General features: G+C 39.6%; 2 protein-coding genes and 1 long non-coding RNA gene across 4 annotated transcripts in view; 1 reads left to right on the top strand and 2 right to left on the bottom strand.

The window, feature by feature from the left end:
- LOC148896795 (ATP-dependent translocase ABCB1-like) overlaps positions 1-11,705 on the bottom strand; it is a 17,634-nt gene extending 5,929 nt beyond the window's left edge. The window contains exons 1-18 of the mRNA XM_088998949.1: positions 11,574-11,705; positions 11,407-11,464; positions 11,151-11,313; positions 11,029-11,077; positions 9,091-9,282; positions 7,944-8,115; positions 7,726-7,850; positions 6,959-7,136; positions 5,005-5,118; positions 4,207-4,317; positions 4,010-4,135; positions 3,722-3,925; positions 2,839-3,009; positions 1,799-1,960; positions 1,529-1,714; positions 1,306-1,452; positions 217-321; positions 46-123 (exon numbers count right to left, since the gene is read on the bottom strand). Coding sequence (XP_088855075.1) covers positions 46-123; positions 217-321; positions 1,306-1,452; positions 1,529-1,714; positions 1,799-1,960; positions 2,839-3,009; positions 3,722-3,925; positions 4,010-4,135; positions 4,207-4,317; positions 5,005-5,118; positions 6,959-7,136; positions 7,726-7,850; positions 7,944-8,115; positions 9,091-9,282; positions 11,029-11,077; positions 11,151-11,313; positions 11,407-11,464; positions 11,574-11,623 — 2,391 coding nt within the window. The 5' untranslated portion in view covers positions 11,624-11,705. The remainder of the gene's footprint in view (positions 1-45; positions 124-216; positions 322-1,305; positions 1,453-1,528; positions 1,715-1,798; positions 1,961-2,838; positions 3,010-3,721; positions 3,926-4,009; positions 4,136-4,206; positions 4,318-5,004; positions 5,119-6,958; positions 7,137-7,725; positions 7,851-7,943; positions 8,116-9,090; positions 9,283-11,028; positions 11,078-11,150; positions 11,314-11,406; positions 11,465-11,573) is intronic.
- The window catches only part of LOC148896794 (uncharacterized), a 17,695-nt gene extending 3,057 nt beyond the window's left edge, over positions 1-14,638 (top strand). The window contains exons 2-5 of the long non-coding RNA XR_016115331.1: positions 8,961-9,072; positions 9,206-9,306; positions 12,023-12,159; positions 14,505-14,638. This is a non-coding gene — a long non-coding RNA (uncharacterized LOC148896794). The remainder of the gene's footprint in view (positions 1-8,960; positions 9,073-9,205; positions 9,307-12,022; positions 12,160-14,504) is intronic.
- The window catches only part of LOC148896793 (ATP-dependent translocase ABCB1-like), a 17,301-nt gene continuing 7,424 nt past the window's right edge, over positions 12,428-22,304 (bottom strand). For both annotated transcript variants that reach the window (XM_088998945.1, XM_088998946.1), the window contains exons 9-28: positions 21,877-22,048; positions 21,670-21,783; positions 20,535-20,645; positions 20,336-20,461; positions 20,043-20,246; positions 19,793-19,963; positions 19,063-19,224; positions 18,773-18,961; positions 18,550-18,696; positions 18,353-18,457; positions 17,561-17,638; positions 17,377-17,460; positions 16,422-16,625; positions 16,220-16,320; positions 16,000-16,140; positions 15,456-15,612; positions 15,167-15,364; positions 14,798-15,004; positions 14,491-14,637; positions 12,428-14,394 (exon numbers count right to left, since the gene is read on the bottom strand). In XM_088998945.1, coding sequence (XP_088855071.1) covers positions 14,188-14,394; positions 14,491-14,637; positions 14,798-15,004; positions 15,167-15,364; positions 15,456-15,612; positions 16,000-16,140; positions 16,220-16,320; positions 16,422-16,625; positions 17,377-17,460; positions 17,561-17,638; positions 18,353-18,457; positions 18,550-18,696; positions 18,773-18,961; positions 19,063-19,224; positions 19,793-19,963; positions 20,043-20,246; positions 20,336-20,461; positions 20,535-20,645; positions 21,670-21,783; positions 21,877-22,048 — 3,025 coding nt within the window. In that variant the 3' untranslated portion in view covers positions 12,428-14,187. The remainder of the gene's footprint in view (positions 14,395-14,490; positions 14,638-14,797; positions 15,005-15,166; positions 15,365-15,455; positions 15,613-15,999; positions 16,141-16,219; positions 16,321-16,421; positions 16,626-17,376; positions 17,461-17,560; positions 17,639-18,352; positions 18,458-18,549; positions 18,697-18,772; positions 18,962-19,062; positions 19,225-19,792; positions 19,964-20,042; positions 20,247-20,335; positions 20,462-20,534; positions 20,646-21,669; positions 21,784-21,876; positions 22,049-22,304) is intronic.

The following is a 22,304-nucleotide window of genomic DNA, read 5'->3' as shown; positions in this document are numbered from 1 at the left end:
TTCTTGGTCACTTTTCATTCCCTCGCAATCAATTTTCCCACTTACCTGCCTCATCATGGCCTTGAAAGCTGCAAGTCTTAGTTTCAAAGTCAGGATCTCTCCAGATTTATCAAAACAGAACCCCTGTCAAGAGTGAAAGACCAACAACTTGATTTTTTTACTCCAAGGTTGTCCAAACATTACGTAATTAATGATATGAATGTCAGTTACGCCTACCTGTAGAAACTTGGCAAAAAACGATGCAAATCCAAGAATAGCACACATAAGACAAAGAAAATCTGCGTTCTTTTTCATCATTTCTTGATCAACACTGGTAAACACCTGAAAGTATGAAAGAGAAGCTTTGTTTATTCAATGCTTGGCATAGGATGTCCTTTCTTTCTTTTGGAACCCAAAATCAAATACAGTGATACCTCGGTTTACAAACCCCTTGGCTTACGAACTTTTCGGTTTACCTACGTTAAATTTTACCTTGGCATACAACCTTTTTTTCAGGGTACACACAGAGCGTCACAATGAGTGACGTGTCGTTCACGAATGAGCCCGTTCAAACAAAATGGCAGCTGACTGTTTTTGTCCTCTTTTCCCCGCCCCCGGTCTTCAGTTAAAGCCACGTGATTGGTCAATAATGCAGCAGTGAGGGGAGGTGGTTACAGACGGAGAGAGACAGAGAGAGTGAGGCCGTTAAACATTAAAGAGACAGGCAGACGACAGAGAGAGAATGAGAAAATGGAAAAGAAAACAGTGAAATTTGCACTCGTTTGATAGTTCAAAGGCATAGTGTAGACTGCAAGGTTAAAATATCCCATCAATCAGGCTCCACAAATAACCCGCACAAGCCATCTGTACACTTGATGCAAAAAGCTATCAACTCAGCTGAACAGAACGCAATTGATGAGGAACAAGGTGGTGAAAGAAGAAGGCTACGTTCCTCATCAAGTGTTTAATGCTGAGGAAACCGGCCACTCCATTCCATCAAGCCATCAACGACCATCACAAAGGTAAATAAAACTACTTTATTATACAGTACAGTTTATTCCTTTAATTATAACACCATAGCATCTTTATTATACATAAAATAAGGTATATTTTGTGTAGTTTTAAGGCTTAGAAAATTAGAAAATTATGTTTTATGGGGACCTGGGAACGGATTATTCTCATTATAATGGTTTCCTATGGGAAATTAATTTTTTGGGATACACACTTTTTGCCTTACACACTCTGTATGGGAACCAATTAAATTCGTAAGCCAAGGTATCACTGTACATGAAGGACACTCTACTTTGATGGTTAGTTAGAACCTACACCGATGAAGTTTGAGAGGATGAGCGCAAACATGGGCTGGATGATTCCAACAATCGCTGCAGAGATGATCCCCACCAAAATGTAATGCCACTCGGGAAGGTTGAAACGCAGCACGTTAAGTAAGGAAAAAGGTTGCCTATCTTCATCCTGTAGTCAAGGAAGAGAGAGCGCTAAATTATACCGCACTTGAATCTTTGCTAAATGTGTACATCTCCAAAATCACCTCCTCTTTAATGCCTTTGTCATCCACCAACTTTTCACTCTCTTTGTTTTGTTGTAAACCAGAAAAGGAACAACTATTGATCGACTTTCTCCTAAATGCGGAAGATTCGGAGGTCGTTTTGTCGACTTGGATTTTTTTAGTCGGCATACCATTCTGCGGATCCTTCTCCGCTCCTTTCTGAAATGTCTGCAAGGAAGAAGAAAAGCAAAAAAAAAAATGGATCATATTCATAAATTTTCTTTTTAAGTTTAACTTTTTATTCAGTTTTACCTGCATACTAACGAGAGTATGGTAAACGCCATTTTTTCCCAGCAGCTGGTCATGAGTCCCCACCTCGACAACTGTTCCATTTTGGAAACCAGCAATCATGTCAACATTTTTGATTGTTGAAAGGCGATGGGCCACAATTATGGTGGTACGACCCAGTCTAACCTGCACAAGTGATAGAAAAGATTTGGGTTTGTGCAAATGTGTGACACGGTTACGGGATCTATGACTTGGATATGGAGAATTTGAAATATGTCGTGGACAAAAGTTGTGGAAAGTCGCTTAGAACTACCTTTTCTTTTAACTTATTCACTGCCAGATATGTGCAAAAATGTGACCACTCCAGTGCCAGGGTTTTTGTCATTGTCACTAAATTGCAGGACCCACAGAATATTGAGTTTTAGGACTACATAAACGTTCAATGCAGTGTAATAAACCTTAGACTCTCTTCTTTCATCAGGAAAAAATGACATTGAAATGGGGGCAGCTGTACAAAATACATAATAATAATACATAGTGATTTATAATGTGATTTAACAACAGCTGAAGCGCTAAAATGGATAAAAGGCAAATGTTCTACCCTCATGGAAAGAAAAAACATTGACAGAGGTCTGACCAGCGCATTATCGGCACCCCCCCCCTCTCAGCAAGAAAAAACAAAACCCGAAAAAAATTGAGAATGGCGCTCCACGAAAAAAAGTTAAATCCTAAATTATATGGGTCTGGAGTTATATGAGCTTGAAATGAGGGCGGCTGTCCAAAATACAATGCAATACATACATATTGGTTTATATATTGCTTTAAGAACAGCTGAAGCTGGAACAAAGTGCTCACAGAGAAAAAAAGGGAAAATCTGCCCTGTTGTGGATGTGAAAAAACATTGTCAGAGGTCTGCCCGGCGCTTTATTGGCACTCAAGCAAGAAAAACCAAAACCCAATCAAATTCGGGAATGGCACTGCACGTCATGTTTTTCAATTCACGAATAAATTTGCGAATGGTAGTGAATGAGTTCATGAATAATATACAGGTCGGGTCTCACTACCTTGTCGAGCGCATCCTGCACAACAGTTTCACTCTCGGCGTCAAGCGCGGATGTTGCTTCGTCCAACAGAAGGATTTTGGGGTTCCGTACGAGCGCTCGAGCGATTGCAATTCTCTGTTTCTGTCCGCCACTCATCTGAGTGCCTCGGTCGCCAACCAGTGTCTCGAATTTCTGCTTGACAACAACACTAATTATTGGCAAAAAATATCTCATATTAATCACAGTGAAATAGCGTCTGCTCGGTGGCCCGGGGCGTACAAGTTTTACGTCGGCCGAACAACTTTCAAAACGTCTCGGGCCGGGTGGCCGACAACTTCTTCAAGAAAAAAAAAATGTTTTTTCAAATCAAACGTTTGTTTCATTCAATCAAGCTAAAACCACAGGCAAACCGCCACGTGGGCTCCGAGTATGCAAATTGTCAAACAGGCTTCTGATTGGCTGCCGGTGCCGAGTATGCAAAAAATTTGCATGCTCGGAACCGGCAGCCAATCAGAAGCCTGTTTCGTGCTTCTGACTACACTGTGACTGAAAAGTGTATTTGAGAGTTTTGAAAGCCGCTTAGAAAGAGGAGGCCACGCAATGCAAACATTGTGCACCATGACGACAAACAACAACTGGAGCTAAATCGTTTGCAAGGGATATTTACCATAAATTAAGCAAGGGAGCATTTGTGGTAGGTACTTCCTTACTTTAAAAAATCCTTATACTTCACAACAATGTTTTCTTTTTGCCCATTAGTGGTCTTATCGTGTTTCAAGTTGTGAAAAATGGGGCGGGCAACTTTTCAGAGTTGTCTGCCCGGGTGTCCGCTAACTTTTTGTCATGAGTTTCAGACACTGATAATAAATCATAAAATCAGATGAAATTATGAAGAAAGTCATACTTCGGGAAAGTTCATGATGAAGTCGTAAGCATTGGCCTCCTTGGTAGCTTGCTCAATTTCGGTCTGCGTCACATCCGGTCGTCCGTATCGGATGTTTTCAGCGATGGTGGTGGCGAAAAGGACGGGTTCTTGACTCACTACACCAATCATCTCTCGCAGGTGGCGGATATTGAGAGAACGGATGTCATGGCCATCAATGGAAACCTTTAAAGGGGGATACAATGATATTCTTTTTCAATTTTCTTGCTGGTTGAACAACTTATTAAATTTTTACAAATATGCTCATACAGATCCCTGCTGAGGATCGTAGAACCTCTGCAACAGCTGAATGGTGGTGCTTTTACCGCAACCGCTGCTTCCCACTAAAGCAATGGTCTGTCCACTTTTCACACTCAGGGACATGTTGCTTAATACCTGTAAGAGATGAATGACCATTCTGGAAAGAAATATGTTGGATGGAATTGAACAGTGTCAATGAGGCTTACTTTAACCTCTGGCCTTGAGGGGTAGTTAAAGTGGATGTTCTTGAACTCGATATTTCCACTGATCGAATCAGGCTTCAGGCCGCTCTCCGAATAGCTGTCAATGCTCGGGATCTGTAGAAAAAAAAGTTTTTAGTTTTTAAACAGCTCAGTACTCTCTATCGCCTAAAATCTACATCACAGGTGTCAAAGTCAAGGCCCGTGGACCAAATCTGGTCTGCCACATCATTTTATTCAGCCCACAAAAGCAAACCAAGCTTGTCAAGTGGCATGATGCTTGCTAATATCCAAACCAAAATTTCAAATTGTCATATGTAAACCACAATAGCAGCATGATTCTTGATTTCAGATTTGAAAACTAGTTACCGTAATTTCCAGACTAAAGCGTGCACCTGATTACAAGCCTCACTCAGTACATTTTTAAAGGAAAAGCCATTTTGTACATACATAAACCGCACCTGTCTATAAACCGCATGTTTATAAAGAAAGACGGTACGAAGAAAACATTTTCAAAGTTTTAATAATTTACGCTAACTTTTCTTTCGCTGTTAAGCGGTAGCAACACAACAAGCATCACTATTAACTCTCTAGCTAGCTATCTGGCTATCTATTAGGTACTTTGCTAGCTTTTTATCTATTTGAATTATTCCTGGTTGAGTGAACGCTGGCGCGTGTGGCTGCCATTGCTCGCTCACAGAAAAACTAAATAATAATAATAATAATACAATGTATAGTGACCTTGAGAGTTTTGAAAGGCGCTTAGAAATGAAATGTATTGTTGACAAATGAAGCTTTCCTTACACTGTCAATGATGTTGTAAACTTGGTATGCAGCTCCTTGGGCAATGACAAATGACTCAGCGTTAGGTGAGGTCTCTCCCAATGCGAATGCTCCAATGAGCAATGCGAACAAAACCTTAAAGACAAAAAACATTATTGGATTCAAACTCTCTAACTTTAATATTTCCTTTAGGGGGGAAATGACATTTATATTTCTAGTGTCTGTGTTATGAATTGTTTGTGATCTCAAATCAGCATCTCACACTATTTTGCATATCTGCCAACGACTTCGGTTTTGCCGTAAAAACTACAGCTTTCATGATCCCATTCCGGTTTACGGGTTAATAATGTAAATTACGGTTTCCAATAAAACAATTCATCCAAAATCGTCAAAATAGTAAGTACTGTACTCAACGTTAATTCAAAACACGAGAACAGGTGATCGGCACAGTGCTAGCTGTTAGCTTCCTTTAGATGAATTGTGCATGCGCGTGGTACGGGTCTTTCCTGGAATCCAGAGTGACAGCTCATTCGTGCAATTGCGACTCAAGAATTAGCATAGTTTTTATCATTGTCGTGTAATGGCATCTGTCGGAGTCAAATCAACAAGTGTGAAAAGTAAAAAAAATACTACAGTGAGGAATATTCCCAAGCATTTCCAGGAGTGAGACTTCGCTCAAGAAAAGGTGAAAATGAGGCGAGTTTGAGTTTTATACCTATCAACCTTGGCTAATAGCTGCTCGTATAAATGATTACAATTCCCGTATAAAAGTTGTCGTACGCCGTACATTACAGTGACGTGAAAGTGTGTGTTACAGTGAAAGTGTGTGTAAGGCGAAAAGTTCGTCTGCCAAACATTTATTTCCCATAAGAAACCATTAAAAATAAGAATAATCCGTTCCCAGGTCCCCATAAAACGTAATTTTATACTAAATAAGCCTTAAAACTACACCAAATATACCTTATTTTATGTATAATAAATGTGCTATTGAATGGTAACGAGTCTTAAAACGTAAAATATAGCTATATGCGGTGGAATCTTTGTAAAATACGCTCAGTAGAAGTCATTTGAAGCCATTTTACAAATTATGGACACAACTTGTCCGGAGACGTCGGTAGTCCTTTAACACTAGGCTGTGGTGGGGTCTTTTTCAGTCCCACAATCGCAAAAGTACTTCACTCGATAACAAACCTGTTTGCACTCAAAGGGGTTGTGGAAAACTAGTCGGCCAGCCACCGTGCGCTGTTCGACCGTGTGTTTTGGTGTTCTTCCGCCGACCACTAGTCCGCCAGCCACCGTGGCGCTCCGTGTGGTTAGGTTCGTTTACCGAAAACTAGTTTGTATGCCAAGATTATATTGTCACGAATTTAATGTTTGTAAGGCGAAAAGTTTGTAAACTAAAGCGTTTGTAAACCGAGATATCACTGTACTTGGCTTTTCTGGTTTCAGAAGTTGGCAGGTATGTATTTTATTCAAGTGCTTGATCCAATATGTATGTATTGCATTGTATTTTGGACAGCTACCCCCATTTCAAGCTCGGATAACTCAGGAACCCATATAATTTTGGAATTAACTCGTTTTTCTGACGAAAGAAGAGAGTCTAAGGTTTCTTATGCTGCCATATCTGTTCATCTATTAGCTGGCTGGCTGGTTATCTGGCTATCTATTAGCTATCTATTGGCTGTGAATTAGCTGGCTGGCTATCTATTATCTATCTGGTCGCTAGCTAGCTAGTTTTCTATCTATTTGAGTTACTTCCAGGTTGATTGAACGCTGGCGCATGTGGTTGCCACTGCTCACCCACAGAAAAACTGATCCTGTGATTGTAAAGTGACCTTGAGAGTTTTGAAAGGCGCTTACAAATGAATTTTATTATTATTATTATTATTATTATTATTATTATTATTATCTCAATTTGTTCATTCAAATTGAATCCGATAACTTTTATTTTAAATCAGGCAATTTCTCTACTCACTGTGAGTACATTTCCAATGCTGTATTCTTTATCTTTACTCAAAATGAGCGTACTCCCGTACCAGAAGGCCAAAGCATATGAGAGGTATATCATCATGATGGTAAAGCCGATAATCACGTTTGAACTAAGCATCTTCTTCATTCCCGTTTTCTTTGCCTCTTCCAAAATGTTACGATATCTGTGAAGTGACATAAACATCAAAGAATTTGAATGAAAAGACATTTGATTGAAAAAAAATGTGGTGAACGCATGGATTTGGCTTCATCGTACAGGAAGATTTATGTTTCCTTCTGTTGCTGACATAGTTGTTTAGTTTGGCTTGGATAATTTCTTTCTTTCTTTCTTTCTTTCTTTCTTTCTGTCTCTCTTTCTCTCTGTCTCTCTTTCTTCCTACCTTCTTTCTTTCTTTCCTCCCCCTCCCCCTATCCGTCTCTCCCTTCTTTCCTCCTTTCCTCCCTCCTTCCTTCCTTCCTTCCTTCATTCCTTCCTTCCATCCGTTTTCCCCCTCGCTCCTCCTTTCTTTCTTTCCTCCCTCCTCCCTCCCTCCCTCCCTCCCTCCTTTCCTCCTCCCTACCTCCCCCCGACTTTCTTTCTTTGTCCTTCGTTCACTCCCGCCCTTCTTTCTCTCTTTCTTACCCCTCCTTGACGTCCAAATACTTTTGGAGGGAACTGAAGACTTTGTGTGCTGGCACAGGAGAGCAGAAACCTTTTTAAGACACCAGCACGATCTCTTAAGAGACATATTAAAGCATGAGATAGTGACAAACCTCTCGATCTCTCTTTTCTGACCGCTAAAGGCAAACACGGTCCTGATGGCAGAAAGCACCTCCTCTGCCACCGCACCTGCTCTGGCGTAAGCAGCCTGTTCTTTTGACGCAAATGATGACAGCACCTAAAAAGAAAGCCATAAAAACTTGCCAATGACAGGATTTTATTATATTCAATTTTTTTACATCAAAGCCAGACATGGATGGATAAAGTATACCTTACTAAAAAGTGCAGCTGACAAGCCAACTAGGGGGCAGGTAGCCAAGATGACCAGAGCGAATTTCCATCCTATGCTTAAAGCAATGATGAAGGATAAGGTGAAAGTGGAAAAGCACTGGATCAGCATTCCCAGCTTATCTCCTATACCCTCTTGGATCTTATAGACGTCACTGTACAGGCAAATGAGCATGTTCATCAATTATAGTTGCTGTATATTTGTGTTTGTGGTATATTTTCGAAAGAAAAAAAAAGAATGAGTCATTCAGTAAATAATGTGATTTTGGATTGATATTAGGACTTTAAATACAGATAGTATACTTTTCTCCCTTAGTCGCCCACCACTTTTACCACCTGTGCACAAACTTCACAAATTTCCTCAGCATAAACATTTTTGGACTACTAATGTCTCTGCCAATCGGTCATAACACTTTTTGACTTCACCATAGTCACAAAGTTTTAGTCAAAAATATCAGTCCAAATGTTTTATTTTTACACACAAGTAATATGGAATCTAGTTTTGAAAGGCTCTTAAAAATAAGAATAATTATTAATATTTCAAAATAATAAAATAAAAAATTACATTAAAAAATTAATTTGCAAGCGCCTTTCTGGACACTCAAAGACACTACAATAAAAAGAACATTACACAGAACAAGAAAACCATAAATAAAATAATAAATAATAAAAGCTGATTAAACTAGACCATGAATGCATTTTTAAACAGATGGGTTTTGAGGTGGGATTTGAAAGTAGGAAGGGAGTCAATGTTACAGATGTTGGGTGGAAGTGAATTCAACAGTTTGGGAGCAGAGCGGCTGAAAGCTCTGCACCCCATCGTGGTGAGACGGGCAGAGGGCACACAGAGGTGGAGGGAGGATGAGGATCTGAGGGACCGAGAGGGAACGGAAATTTGAAGGAGGTCATTATTATATATATATTATCAGGTTATTATTATTATTATTATGACTCTTTTTTACTATTATTACTATTATTGTTATTATTCTTGTTTATGCAGAGAAACCTGCTTCCACCCGGCTATGCCAACGTATCTGCCCCCCGTCCCTTTTGAAAGACTCTTCCACTTTCATGGTCTTCATATCGTCTGAATCTGACAGATGTGTTATGAGGTACAGTATTTTACTCACTCAACGAGGCAAGTGTTGAGCGTTGCGGTCTGGTTGACGTCAAACCAGCTGATGTCTTGTCGCATGACAGTGTGGAAAAATTGCTTGCGAATTGTTTTCACTTGTCGTCCGGCAGCCAAGGCAAAGAAAGCAGCTTGCATGTAGCAAGCCACCATAATCACCGTCCCCGCGATGCCGTAGTAGATGACCAAACTGCGATGGAAGAAACACATTTCGGTGAGTAAAATATAGATCATCTAGAATACATGTATTATTCACGAGTGAAGTGAAGCTACATTCAAATCCGTCAGGATGGCCTAAAAATATCTGAATCACAGACTAATGTGAATTATATTTTGTCCGTGATTTTTTATGACATAATTCCAAATTGTCTTTCAGCTTTCTTACATTATTTTTCGCTTTTTGTGCTGCTTCCAGATGTGTGTTTTCATATTTAAGCATTAAACCAATCACATTTCACCTATAACTTGTTACCAGGGTCAGAAATCTACCCCAACGCCTTCACAATCAGTTCTGCAGGCCCTAGAGCAGGGGTGTCAACGTCATTTTTTGCCGCGGGCCATATTGTAGTTATGGTTTCCTCTCGAGGGCCGTTATGAATTTGGGGAAGAAATTAGATTGTTGAATCCCCTCCACATATTACATATAGAGCGTACAACAAATTCATGAATAACTAGTTTTCAAATCTGAAGTCAAGAATAATGCCTGATATTGTGGTTTACATCCAAAAATATGAACCTTTGGTTAGAATTTTAGCAAGCATCATGGAATTTCACATGTTTGATTTGCTTTCACGGGTCGAAAAAAACGATGTGGTGGGCCAGATCTGGCCCCCGGGCCTTGACTTTAACGCGTACCCTAGAGCATAAAAATCGATGTTGATGAAACTGTTGCTTTAACCAATCAGAGTAGGAGTTAGCAACCCAAGGCCTGCTGGTAGGCGCTGGAAACGTCACCATTTTTGCTAACTATGTTTGGCTAGTCACATGATTGACTAATAACTAGCCAATCATAATATCACACACCGCTAGTGATAAGAGCATCCTGGCCAAAGCTAGCACACTGTATCTGTAGCGAGCTGCATTAGCAAATATATTGCTGTGTTGATTAAATCGTGGTTTTGTCAACCAACAATGGCTGAATGAGGAGAAGAAATGGATTTGGTTGCAGATACACTGTTAAAGCCATTTTCAAAAGGGACTTTTCAAGAATAGATGGACGTCATTAACTTATTCACTGCCAGGTTTTTTTTGTCATTGTCATTTGAATTCCACATAAAATTTAGTTCTAGGACAATATAAAGCAGCGTAAGAAACCTTGGAGTCTCTTCTATCATCAGAAAAAAATAGTTAATTCCTAAATTATACGGGTCTGGAGTTATATGAGCTTGAAATGAGCGTGGCTGTCCAAAATACAATGCAATACATACATATTGGCTTATGCTTTAAAAGCAGTTGAAGCTGGAACAAAGCGCAAACATTTAAAAAAGGGAAATGCTGCTCCCTTGTGGAAGGAAAAGAAAAAACATTGCCGGAGGCCATGGCCAGCGCTTTATCGGCACCAAAACAAGAAAAAAACAAAACTCGAAGAAATTCTGGAATGGCGCTTTATGTCATATATTCAATTCACGAATATATTCGTGTATGGCAGTGAATGAGTTAAGAAAAGTTGGACAGCTCCGAAGTTAACAAATATAGCAAATAATATTGCAATTTTATGAGGTTATCATGAATCCACCAAAATTCGAACAGTTTGATGACAATATTTCTTAAGATTCTTCACATTTCAAGTTATTTCCTGGCTAACGGAATCTTCTAGTGGACGTGTAGTAAATCACACCACACTCACAGCTGTGGATTGATTCAGCCTTAGCACTACTGAAGGGTTGACTTGCACAGCCCGCCACCGGTTAACTCACCTTTCGAAACTTGGTCTTACCTCATCACATCGTCCTGCAATGTGCTGTTCAGCATTATGAAGGAAGAATCTAAAAATATGAAGGATAAAGTGTAATACTTGTCAAGTCAGATGGTGATTTATTACACGCTCGATAAACTCACTGGCATGGCTGCTGTTCATTTGAGGTAATATTGAGTGGAGTATAAACGTGTCTACAACTTTCCCAAACACAATACACATTAAGGGGAACAAAAGCCCATGGACAATTGACATCACGGTCCCAAAGACGATCAGAACAGCATCGATGCCATCTGCAAACCTGAACTGAGCGTGTGTCAAAGAGAGAAGGAAGGAAACGGTGAATGATGTTTAAAAAAATACTTTGAGACTGATGTGAAAAAAAACCAGAAAACTTACCAGTCCAATTGGGCCAACTGTGAGTATCTTTTTCTCCTTCTTTTTGTTATTGTGATCACTAAGTCAAAAACAAATACAGTACTTATGTCAAATGTTTCCCTCGAGATGTCAGTTCTGTTGCTAATGTTGCTACGTAGAAAAAGAAAAAAAAACGGTTGAGTTATTACCTTAAATAAATATCCGTTGAGTTTTTTTCCAAAGTGTCTGTTTCATCCATTTGTTTAGCTTTTCTCAGATGAAAACAAAGGTGAAAATCTTTTGCTTTGTAATGGTCCTTTCCTGAACAATTAAGCCATGTCAGTCGCTCGCATTAACAACATGTCAAGAGGATAGAGATAAAAAGAAAGCATACTTGTTGGTGTTCCACACCCTCATTAATATTCCAGTGTTTGACAGAGATTTGAATGTTTGGTTTGTGAATGTGCACACACACACACCCCCAACCAACACCAATTTTAATTACGCTAAAGGGGTTTTCCAAAACTACACTGTATTGAGACATACTATCCAAAAAATAAAAAACAAAATAAAATAAAGATAATAATTAGAAATAATATCCTAAAAAGGCATATGTTAACTCTCTCTGCCATTCATTTTTTTCTTTTTTCCATGTTAGCCGTTGTGAGGTCTTAGCAGAACAACAAACATGGTCATTGCAAAGCGAATATCATGACCAACTCTAAAACTTGGTTCTTTGCGGCAATTTAAAACCTGCTCCAGGACATCACACTCATCTAAAAATGATGGAACTGGGTATGTACAACTTTTATCAAGTTTTTTTTTCCAAATAAACAATAGCTTGAACATATGATTATCTATAGTTTGATGCTGGCATGGAGTAGAATTGTTATCATGTTCTGTTAAGCTACAAAATTTCTCCTGACTTCTCAGTACAGTGTTGAAAACAATCTTTACAATGAAATGGCAATGAACTTGAACTTGCTAAGGTGGGGTGTGGATGGGAAACCGGTAGACCGACAATGGTGTTGAAAGAGAATAGACATTATAAAATGACTGCAAATATTGTTCAAAATAATTTTATTCATACAAATAGCGTGCGGTACTTTCTGTGAGTATAAAACATGCAGATTTAATCTGGTCATTCCAGATGAACTACATAAAAGCAATGCGAGGTAGGATTGGCATCAGTGTGGCACAATATTTCAGTGGTGATAATGAGTAAATGCTATTTTGTGCAATAAAAATTGCAAAATTGAGCATTTTCTCATGATCGCCGCAAGAGTGGCTGCCTTTCCAGCAGCTTCTGTATGTTGTTTTTCAACTTCTTCCTTTCCTTCATAACTTTGCTGCTGTGAAGTGTAAATTTCTTCACTGCGAGACGAATAAAGGTAAATCCAATGCAATCATAAATGATATTTTACAACATACGTGGCATGCAGCCATCTCCTCAAATGCAATTCAGATTTTGCATGCTCCACTTCAGTCTTTCAGTAAAACAGTCATAAATTCTTCTGATTTCCACTGTCTATTATGCAAAAAAAATAATGTTTTTTTTTTGTTTATTAATGTCAGCTATCTACACTTACTTTTCCCACCCAAATGAAATCCTCCCATTGATTCAATTATACAAAATACAAAGAAGTATGTCACTTTCAGATCTATTAGAGTAAGACATAACCAGAATTATCAAAAGATATTCAATCATTTTCACTTGATTCATCTGAAAATGTCTCTTAATCAATGTCAACATTTATTAGTGGCTTGGAGAACAATTAAATATTTTACCAATAGATGGTAGACAATTAAAGTAAACAGAATAACATTCGTCAGAGTATATCAAATTTAGTGTTCAATTAAACAGACTTAACTCAGTCTCATTTTTATCGTTGACTACATGATTTCATGGCACTAACCAGATGGCGACGAACTGAACATGGCCCTTCCCTTCCGTGAGTAAAAACGAGTTTTCAACATGAAAGTTCGTGGTTCGTTTGTCAGATTGTCAAAATGTGTAAATCACAAAAATCAGCTTGAGTAAGTTTCATGTTAAGCTTTAAGTTTTCCACCAAATTCCTGGCGAAATGGGCTGCTAGCTAGTTTCAGGTAAAGCTTTGCTTTGCTAGCGTTGAATTACGAGCTCCTGTGTGACTTTCATGTCTCAAATTTGCAAAGATTTTTATCACATTGACACGATTAAATGACCGTCTGAAACGTGGTCGAAAAGGTACGATTTTCGACCAGTTTCTGTTGTCCAAAAAAGAAAGAAAACAGAACAAGTACATTGGAGGTGGCAGTCATGCGATTAATAAACTATAAAAACGTACATTTCGTCGTATATTTTTAAATTTATCTGTTGAATTTGTAACACACAATGTGCATTTGTTAAAATAATTTGGTTTCACTAAAACTGGACTCAAAATATGGGAGTTTTCAGCAACTAAAACTCAAATACCTTCCTGAAATTAGGAAATTGTATAACACGAATCATTTTTCACAAAGTACTACAATTAACACTAAAAATGGTGTGAAAAACACTGTTCCAGATTTCACACGGGATAAGGTAAGAACACATTATTTCAGTATACTAAATTTTGGGGACATTTTTGTTGAGTTGAATCCCATGAAAATGTTCTCTTATAATACATATGGCATGAGAAAATTTGCAAAACACTGATCTATGGAATCAGCCAACCAGGGCTATTTTTGTAGTTGCACCTGTGCATGTCATCTTGTTGACTCACAAACGGTAGTACACATTCAAACAAATAGCCACTGTTGTTTGAAATTAAAGACCTAAGAAAATAACTTGAATAAGCCTACTCAATCATTATCACAACCCAACTGTGTGGTGACTAGCATGTGGTAGACTCCCTTTTTGGCTAGCAATTGCTGATGTGTCCCTTGTTCAACCACCACACCCCCCTGAAAGACAGCGATGCGGTCTGCATTTTGGATGGTGGACAGACGGTGGGCTACGACAATGCAGGTCCTGCCCAGCCGAGCTTTGTCCAACGCCTCTTGCACCACCTGGATCGAGTAAAAATTAAGAAGACAGAAGTCAATCTGGCTAACCATCGGCCAGGCAAATTTGGAGCGATTCCAAATGAGAAGAGTTAAACTCACCTTCTCATTCTCAGCGTCGAGTGCAGACGTGGCCTCATCGAGAAGCAACAGTTTGGGGTTACGGAGGATCGCCCGGGCGATGGCGATTCGTTGTTTCTGACCACCTGACAGCTGGGTCCCCTTATCGCCTGCCTGAGTGGCATACTTCTGCTCGAGGAAACAAAATCAAAGTGAGTGTATGGACGATAAAACGTTAAGAAAATCATTTTTAAAGACACTTTTCAGTAATAAGGCCATGGTAACTGAAAACAGGGTCATTGAAACTAAAGGCTTTGATCACAATAATTTATCCTTTTTAAGAGATTACTTTTGGCAAGTTTTCAATAAAGCTGTGAATGTTGGCTGCTTCAGCAGCTGCCTTGATCTCCTCTATGGTTACAGTCCGACTGTTGTCTCCGTAGGCGATATTTTCAGCCAAGCTGCAATCAAAGAGGACAGGCTCTTGGGACACAATGCCGATCTGAGACCTCAGCCAGTGGATGTTCAGCTCTTTCACGCTCCTGGAATCAATCATCTGGAAGGCAAATGATTGGATCAAATCACAAGGTGGGTCATAACACCCCGGATAAAAAACAAAAAACAAAACATAACCTGTGAGTACATAATATTTGCCACAATATCTTGTCTCTGAAGTCCAACAATGATACATTGACGAACAACCCAAAACTTTTCTCACCACATTCCCTTGCTTGGTGTCATAAAACCTCTCCAGAAGCTGAATGGTTGTGCTTTTTCCGCAACCGCTACTCCCTACCAGCGCCAGTGTCTCTCCCTTGCTCACTTTCAGATTCAGCCCTCGGAGGACGGATACATTAGGGCGTGAGGGGTAGTTAAATTGAACATCCTCAAAGTACACATTGCCATCAAAATGGTCCTGGAATAATAAAACAGACAGATACTTTATCAATACCATAAGTCTGTAAACTGCTTTAGAGTGCACGATTTGGCGACTTGTTGTTGCTTACCAATGACTGTCCCTCCTGGGAGAGATTATTGATACTAGGCTGCCTGTTTAGAAGCATCATGATGTGAGCAGCTGACGTTTTCGCGCTTGCATAGTTTGGAGTGAAGGAATTGGCTTCTCCAACAGCCATCGAACCATATAGAATAGCCATAATCACTCTTGATAGAGAATAGACAGAATAAAAATTATCATATTTAAAAGTTTCCTGCTTAGAAGGCCCACAATGGAAGCACAGAAAATCTGGGGTCAATCTGAGGTGAACAGACACAGCCTGTGAAACTGTCATCCTTAGGTAGGAGATCTGGCCTTGGACTAATTTACGACTTGGTGAACTCCTTCACAGGAAGAGGTCATTAGCCAGGTTACAAATATATCAGTTCATGGAAAGGACAACTAATTAAAATGTCTTATGTTCTTTTGTGTCCGACCGAATATCTCTGACACACTCTGAGGAAGAACGTATGACTTTACTGACTTTATCAAGTAAACGATAAAGTTGTGGGGGTTATTTCTCTCAACGCTCCATGAAATATTTCGTTACTCACAGAAATACTCCCTGAACTTCCATCCGCCCTTGTTGAACAAGCCAAGCTCCAAACCAGAAACATATGGCGTAGGTAAAGTAGATCATGGCTTGGGAGAAAGAGAAGGCAAAACCCTGCACGTGAGCCTTTTTCTGGGCGTTTCTATGGAGAAACCATTGAAAATGACACGTTGAGAATTGTTTCACCCATTGATGGACAGCTCATGGAGACCCTCACATACCTGTATGGCTCTTGCAGGTTATTGTGAAACAAAGACTCAAATGTAGCTTCCCTGGTCAGGGATGCAACCGTACGGATATTTTCAATGGCTTCTGTAACAATCTGATGAGATGCACCATGAAAATGTGACATGGTATTACATGGTACTGTACTGAGGCAAAAAGTAGGTGAGTAAGCCATCATATGGTATGGCAAATGCTCACCTGTCCGGCCTTTTCCAACTCCTTCTTGTCCTTGGCAGCTTGCCCAGCTAGCAACTCCATCTCCACAGTTCCGGCTACCGCTAAGATTGGCACCAACACCAGTACGAGCAAGGTCAGCTCCCAGCCGTACACAAAGGCAAGAATCACACCAGTGCCTAAATTGGCAATATTCTGCACTAGAGTGGCCAGGCGTAGTCCCGTAACCTAAAAGGAGGCCAACGTTTTTGTGGAAATAAATATAATGTTTTGTGAAAAAAGGCCATGTGACATGCATACGACGTATTTTAGTTAATCAAGTGTTCAACTGTGACAATTTATGCTGGTTGTGTCTTATTTATGTAGGTAACATACACCAGACTTGTTTCTGGGGTGCGCGGCCTTCACCTTGCCATGCAATGCAATTGAGTTCTTCTATTCTTGATACGTAAGTCTTATACGTAAATAAAATTACAGGTCAGAATTAACAATAATTTTGTAAACGAAATTAAAAAGGTAAATTGAGAAAGTTAATTTACCGATTCAATCTTCAAGTCAAATCAGGAAATATATTAGCTATCTAGCTAGCTATTAGCTAGCCATTGACATCTAGATAGCTAGTTAGATAGCTAGCTAATAGCTCCAACTCCTCACAACAAGGCTACATCTAGCTAGCTAGTTCGATAGCTAGCTATCTAGCTAGCTATTTGAGTCAGGAAACATTTCCTAGCTAGCTGATAGCTATCTAGCTGTCAACTAGCTAGCTAGCTTTCTATCTATTTGAGTTATTCCGGGTTGAGTGAACGCTGGCGCGTGGCTGCCGTTGCTCGCCCACAGATAAACTTATCCTGTGACTGTAAAGTGACTTTAAGAGGTTTGAAAGGTGCTTAAAAAGGAAATGTATTATTAATAATAATTATTATTATTATTGGTATTGTTGTTATTATTATTATTATTATTATTATCAAAAATGCCTTACCCCTTGAACTTGAGCAGCATCTGAGGCAAGCCTTGTTGTCAGGATTCCAACACTGTTTTTGTGGTCATCAAACCAGCCAATGTCCTAGAATGTAATTCCTTTTTAAATTAAGAAACACTGATAAATAAATGGCAACCTTAGTGAACAATAAACCGAAAAGACCTGTTTTTTCTTTAAAACTTACCTGCCTCATCAAAGCCTTGAAAGTTGCAAGTCTCAGTTTTAACGTCAGGATCTCTCCAGATTTTCCAAAACAGTAACCCTGTAAATTGTAAAAAGTTCCGGATACAAACACAGTTGGACGATAACATGAATTCAAGTGACCGACGCCTTCCTTCTGCACCCATCAAAATGGAGGTCCGAGAAAATTAAACGACATGTAAGAAAATAAAACAATGTTTACAATGTGTTCATACTTATAGCGAATTGCCTTGACAGTCATAGTATTAGTGTTATCTGGGTTGATGCTCCTTGTCTGGAGACTGAACTCAAACTCCGAATAATGCCCATAAACAGTCATATCAGGTGTGCAACACAATATATTTTTTTCCCTCAGTGTTACCATCGGATTCACTTTTCAACCAAGTGATTTATCGTATTTTCCGGTCTATAAGTCGCACCGGAGTATAAGGCGCACCTTAAAACAGATTCTTATCTTACAGTTTATTGTCGTAAGATAAGAATCTGTTTTAAATTAGATATCAAGTAGACAGGATGAACTTAATACAACTGGAAAATACAGTATTTTAAATTTGGCTGAGCTAACTTGTCGACAAGCACCACCGGAAACTGTCACAAGCCTGCGGTATGCTAGCCCCAATGTGCTAAAATACCATTGAAAACACCCAGGATGATGCTTTATGCTCCAACTTGGTAAAAAGATAAAAGAAATACGTGAGTTGCACTAAACATGCCAAATATATTTTGTAAAATAATAAATAAAATGCATGTACATTATGTGTTAATGTATGCCTACCTGGAGAAACATGGTGAAAAAAATGACAATTCCAATAGTAGCAAACATGAGACAGAGGAAATCAGTTTCTTTTCTGATCATCTCTTGATCAGCTTCAGCCATCACCTGGAAGTTTGAAAGAGAAATTGATGACCTTATTTTGTTTTTAGGAAGAATGGGAAAGAAAACTGCGATCCCAGACATAAATTGTAACATACAGCAATGTACTTTGAAAGAATGACTGCGAACAGCGGATGTAATAATCCATTAATGGCAGCAAAGATGATCCCCATCAAAATGTAAGGCCACTCGGGAAGGTTGAAACGCAGAATTTTGAGTAACGATACAGGAGGAAGACTTTCATCCTTAAAAAAGGAGGAGAGATTCTTAATTATGCCTCACTTTAATCATTTTATCAAAAGTCAAGTCAACCAATCTAACCTCTGTTTGGTTTTTGGCATCCAGCAATGTTTCTTTCTCTTCTTTATTTCCCTCAAAACCAGCTGAGGAAAAACCTTGGGTAAACTTTCTTCTTTTCAGGGAAGCTTCATCGTCAAGCATGATGGTTACGGGGCTCTTTTCATTCTGCTCACTGTTCCTCTGCTCGTCAACTTTGGCTTTCTGGAAGGTCTACAAAATGGAGAGGGAGAAACCACCACACAGGTATACTCTCCATTGTTGTCAATGAATTGCCCTCAAATGTGTCCAATTTCTTTTGATGACAGTGTTACCTGCATGGTGACAAGAGTATGATACACACTCTGTTTTTCCATTAATTGGCTATGAGTCCCTAATTCTATAACCTCTCCATTTTGGAAGCCAGCGATGATGTCAGCATTCCTGATAGTTGAGAGGCGATGGGCCACAATTATGGTGGTACGACCCAGTCTGACCTGTACAGAGAAAGATTCCACCGGTATGAAAAAAATCTTCAAGAAGCATTCCAAATGAATCTGTGATAGAGAATAGACAGAAAATAAGTTATTATATTTAAATGTTTCATGCTTAGAAGGCCTAGAATGGAAGCACAGAAAATCTGGGATCAATCTGAGGTGAACAGACACAGCCTGTGAAACTGTCATCGTTAGGTAGGGGATCTGGCCTTGGACTAATTTACGACTGGGTCAACTCCTTCACAGGAAGAGGTCATTAGCCAGGTTACAAATCTATCAGTTCATGGAAAGGACAATCTATTAAAATGTCTACGTCCTGTTGTTTTATAGTTGTTGGTGCTTGGGACGTCCAGGGGTGTAGTATTCAAATCAAGAAGACTGTTTTACTCATGTGTCACTTAAATTTGCATATACTCTCAATAAATAGCTTGGCAGAGGGCATCAGAAGTTGGACGTCGGTCATGAATGGACGGCAGTAAGACAATCAATAAGACAATCTTCCTGTGCTCGAGCCTTTGTTCACAGTGTCCAACCGAACATCTCTGACAATCTGGGTCTTTGTTTGCACCTTGTCGAGCGCGGCCTGCACAAAAGTTTCACTTTCGGCGTCGAGGGCAGATGTTGCTTCATCCAGCAGAAGGATTTTGGGGTTACGCACAAGCGCTCGAGCAATTGCAATTCTCTGTTTCTGTCCTCCACTCATCTGAGTCCCTCGGTCCCCAACCAGCGTCTCAAACGTCTGCTCGATAACAACACTCATAATTAGCAACAAAAAAATTAGGATGTAAAAATTTAAATCGTTCTGAAGAAAGTCATACTTCGGGAAAGTTCATGATGAAGTTGTAAGCGTTGGCCTCCTTGGCAGCTTGCTCAATTTCGGTCTGTGTCACATCCGGTCGTCCGTATCGGATATTTTCAGCGATGGTGGTGGCGAAAAGGACGGGCTCTTGACTCACCACGCCAATCATCTCTCGCAGGTGGCGGATATTGAGTGAACGGATGTCATGGCCATCAATGGAAACCTTCAAAGTAGTCGGGTATACAATGATATTCTTTTTCAATTTTCTTGTTGGTTGAACAACTTATTAAGTTTTTACAAATACGCTCATACAGATCCCTGCTGAGGATCGTAGAACCTCTGCAACAGCTGAATGGCGGTACTTTTGCCGCAGCCGCTGCTTCCCACTAAGGCAATGGTCTGTCCACTCTTCACACTCAGGGACATATTGTTTAATACCTGCAAATCATGGAGCAATCATGCAAAGTTCTTTTTTTCTGTAAGATGAAGTTAAATAGTATGGAAAGCTTACTTGAACATCAGGCCTGGAGGGGTAGCTAAAGTGGACGTTCTTAAACTCTATGTTTCCATTTATTGAGTCAGGCTTGAAGCCGTTTTCTGAGTAGCTGTCAATAGTCGATTTCTGTCAAGGAACATTTTCTTCAGTTGTGGTTCAAAATGTGGTTCAAAATGTGGTCGGCTTACGAATGCTTTACCTAATGAACTTTTCGCCTTACAAACATTAAATAGAATATATCTTGGCATACGAACTAGTTTTTGGGAAACATACGGAGCGCCACAATGGCTGGCGGACTAGTTTTCGGTGGAAGAACTGCAAACCACACGGCCGAACAGCGCCACCGTGGCTGACGGACTACTTTTCCACGCCCACTTTCTTTGATTGCACTCAGTGCAGACGTGGTTGTTATGGAGTGGATACATTAGCTTTTTTGAGACTGAAAAAGACCCCACCACAGGCTAGTGTTAAGCCGAAGTGGACACAAAAGAAAATTACGGTCGAGCAGAAGAAGGAGATCATCGAAAAACTACGTGTGGCTAAGGGTGTTTCTGTGTTGTCTAATCAACGGTCAGGCAATAGAAGAGGTTGAAAAACGTATGTTTATTTGGATTAACGAAAAGCAGCTAGTAGGGGACAGTGTGTGAGGGTATTATCACCGAGTAAGTACAACTTCACACGGATATCATCAAGAGGCAACTACATCAACGACCATCACAAAGGTAAGTAAAATGACTATATTATACTGTACAGTTTATTTATTTAATTACAATACAATAACACATTTATTATACATAAAATGAGGTGTATTTTGTGTAGTTTTAAATCTTATTTAGTAGAAAATTATGTTTTATGGGGACCTGGAAACGGATTATTCTCATTTTTAATGGTTTCCTATAGGAAATTAATGTTTGGAAGACACTTTTCACCTTGCACACACTTTCTGGGAACCAATTTAGTTTGTTAGCTGATGTATCACTGTATAACACGCTACATGAGAGGTTGGCAACCTGTTGACCCATTAAAATCCAGCACTCATGAGATGAAGACCCTTAACTTGTATCTGGCCGTCGTACCACCATTTTACAAATGCAGTTATCAGATTTTGTGGTTAAATGATTATAGGAAGAGATAATCATGTTTTCCTTACGTGATCAATGATTCTGTACAAATGGTGTGCAGCTCCTCGGGCACTTGAAAAAGACTGGATGTTTGGTGAGGTCTGCCCCAATGCAATTGCGCCAAAAATCAAAGCGAATAAAACCTTCATACAAAAACATTCTCGTTAGCAATAAAAATGAGAATTGAGGACTCGTGCATTGTAATAAAATTCACATTTCTTTCAATGTCTGCTCACTGTCAGTACAGTTCCAGTGGTGTACTCCTGACTCCGAACGAGCATGCTCCCATACCAGAAGGCCAGTGCGTAAGACAGAAAGATCATCATGAAGGTGAAACCCATAGCAGTGTTGGAACTTATCGCCTTCTTTATTCCCATGTTCTTAGCCTCTTCCAAGTTTTTATGATACCTGTTTAACAAAACAAAAATCACCAACCAAAGTGATGAAAGTAGGAGGAAAGGAAAGGAAGAAGTAGAAAAACAAAATACATGAGCTCCTGTAAAGGCAGCCACTCCCGTGGTGCCGTCTTATAGTCAAAACAAAAAAAAACTAAATAACAAATTATGTCACACAACACAAAAGACACAGGGTTATTCAATCTTAAGCGCTTTCTGCACCCTCTTTGTTGTATGAAGCAGTTCTAGATGAAAGAGGAGAGGATCAA

Source organism: Hippocampus bargibanti, linkage group LG06 (genome assembly GCF_051943395.1).
Source record: "Hippocampus bargibanti isolate YZ-2025 linkage group LG06, ASM5194339v1, whole genome shotgun sequence".
NCBI classification, from domain to species: domain Eukaryota; kingdom Metazoa; phylum Chordata; class Actinopteri; order Syngnathiformes; family Syngnathidae; genus Hippocampus; species Hippocampus bargibanti.
Note: the sequence above shows the minus strand (reverse complement) of the source record. Positions and strands in the feature narration are given on the sequence as shown.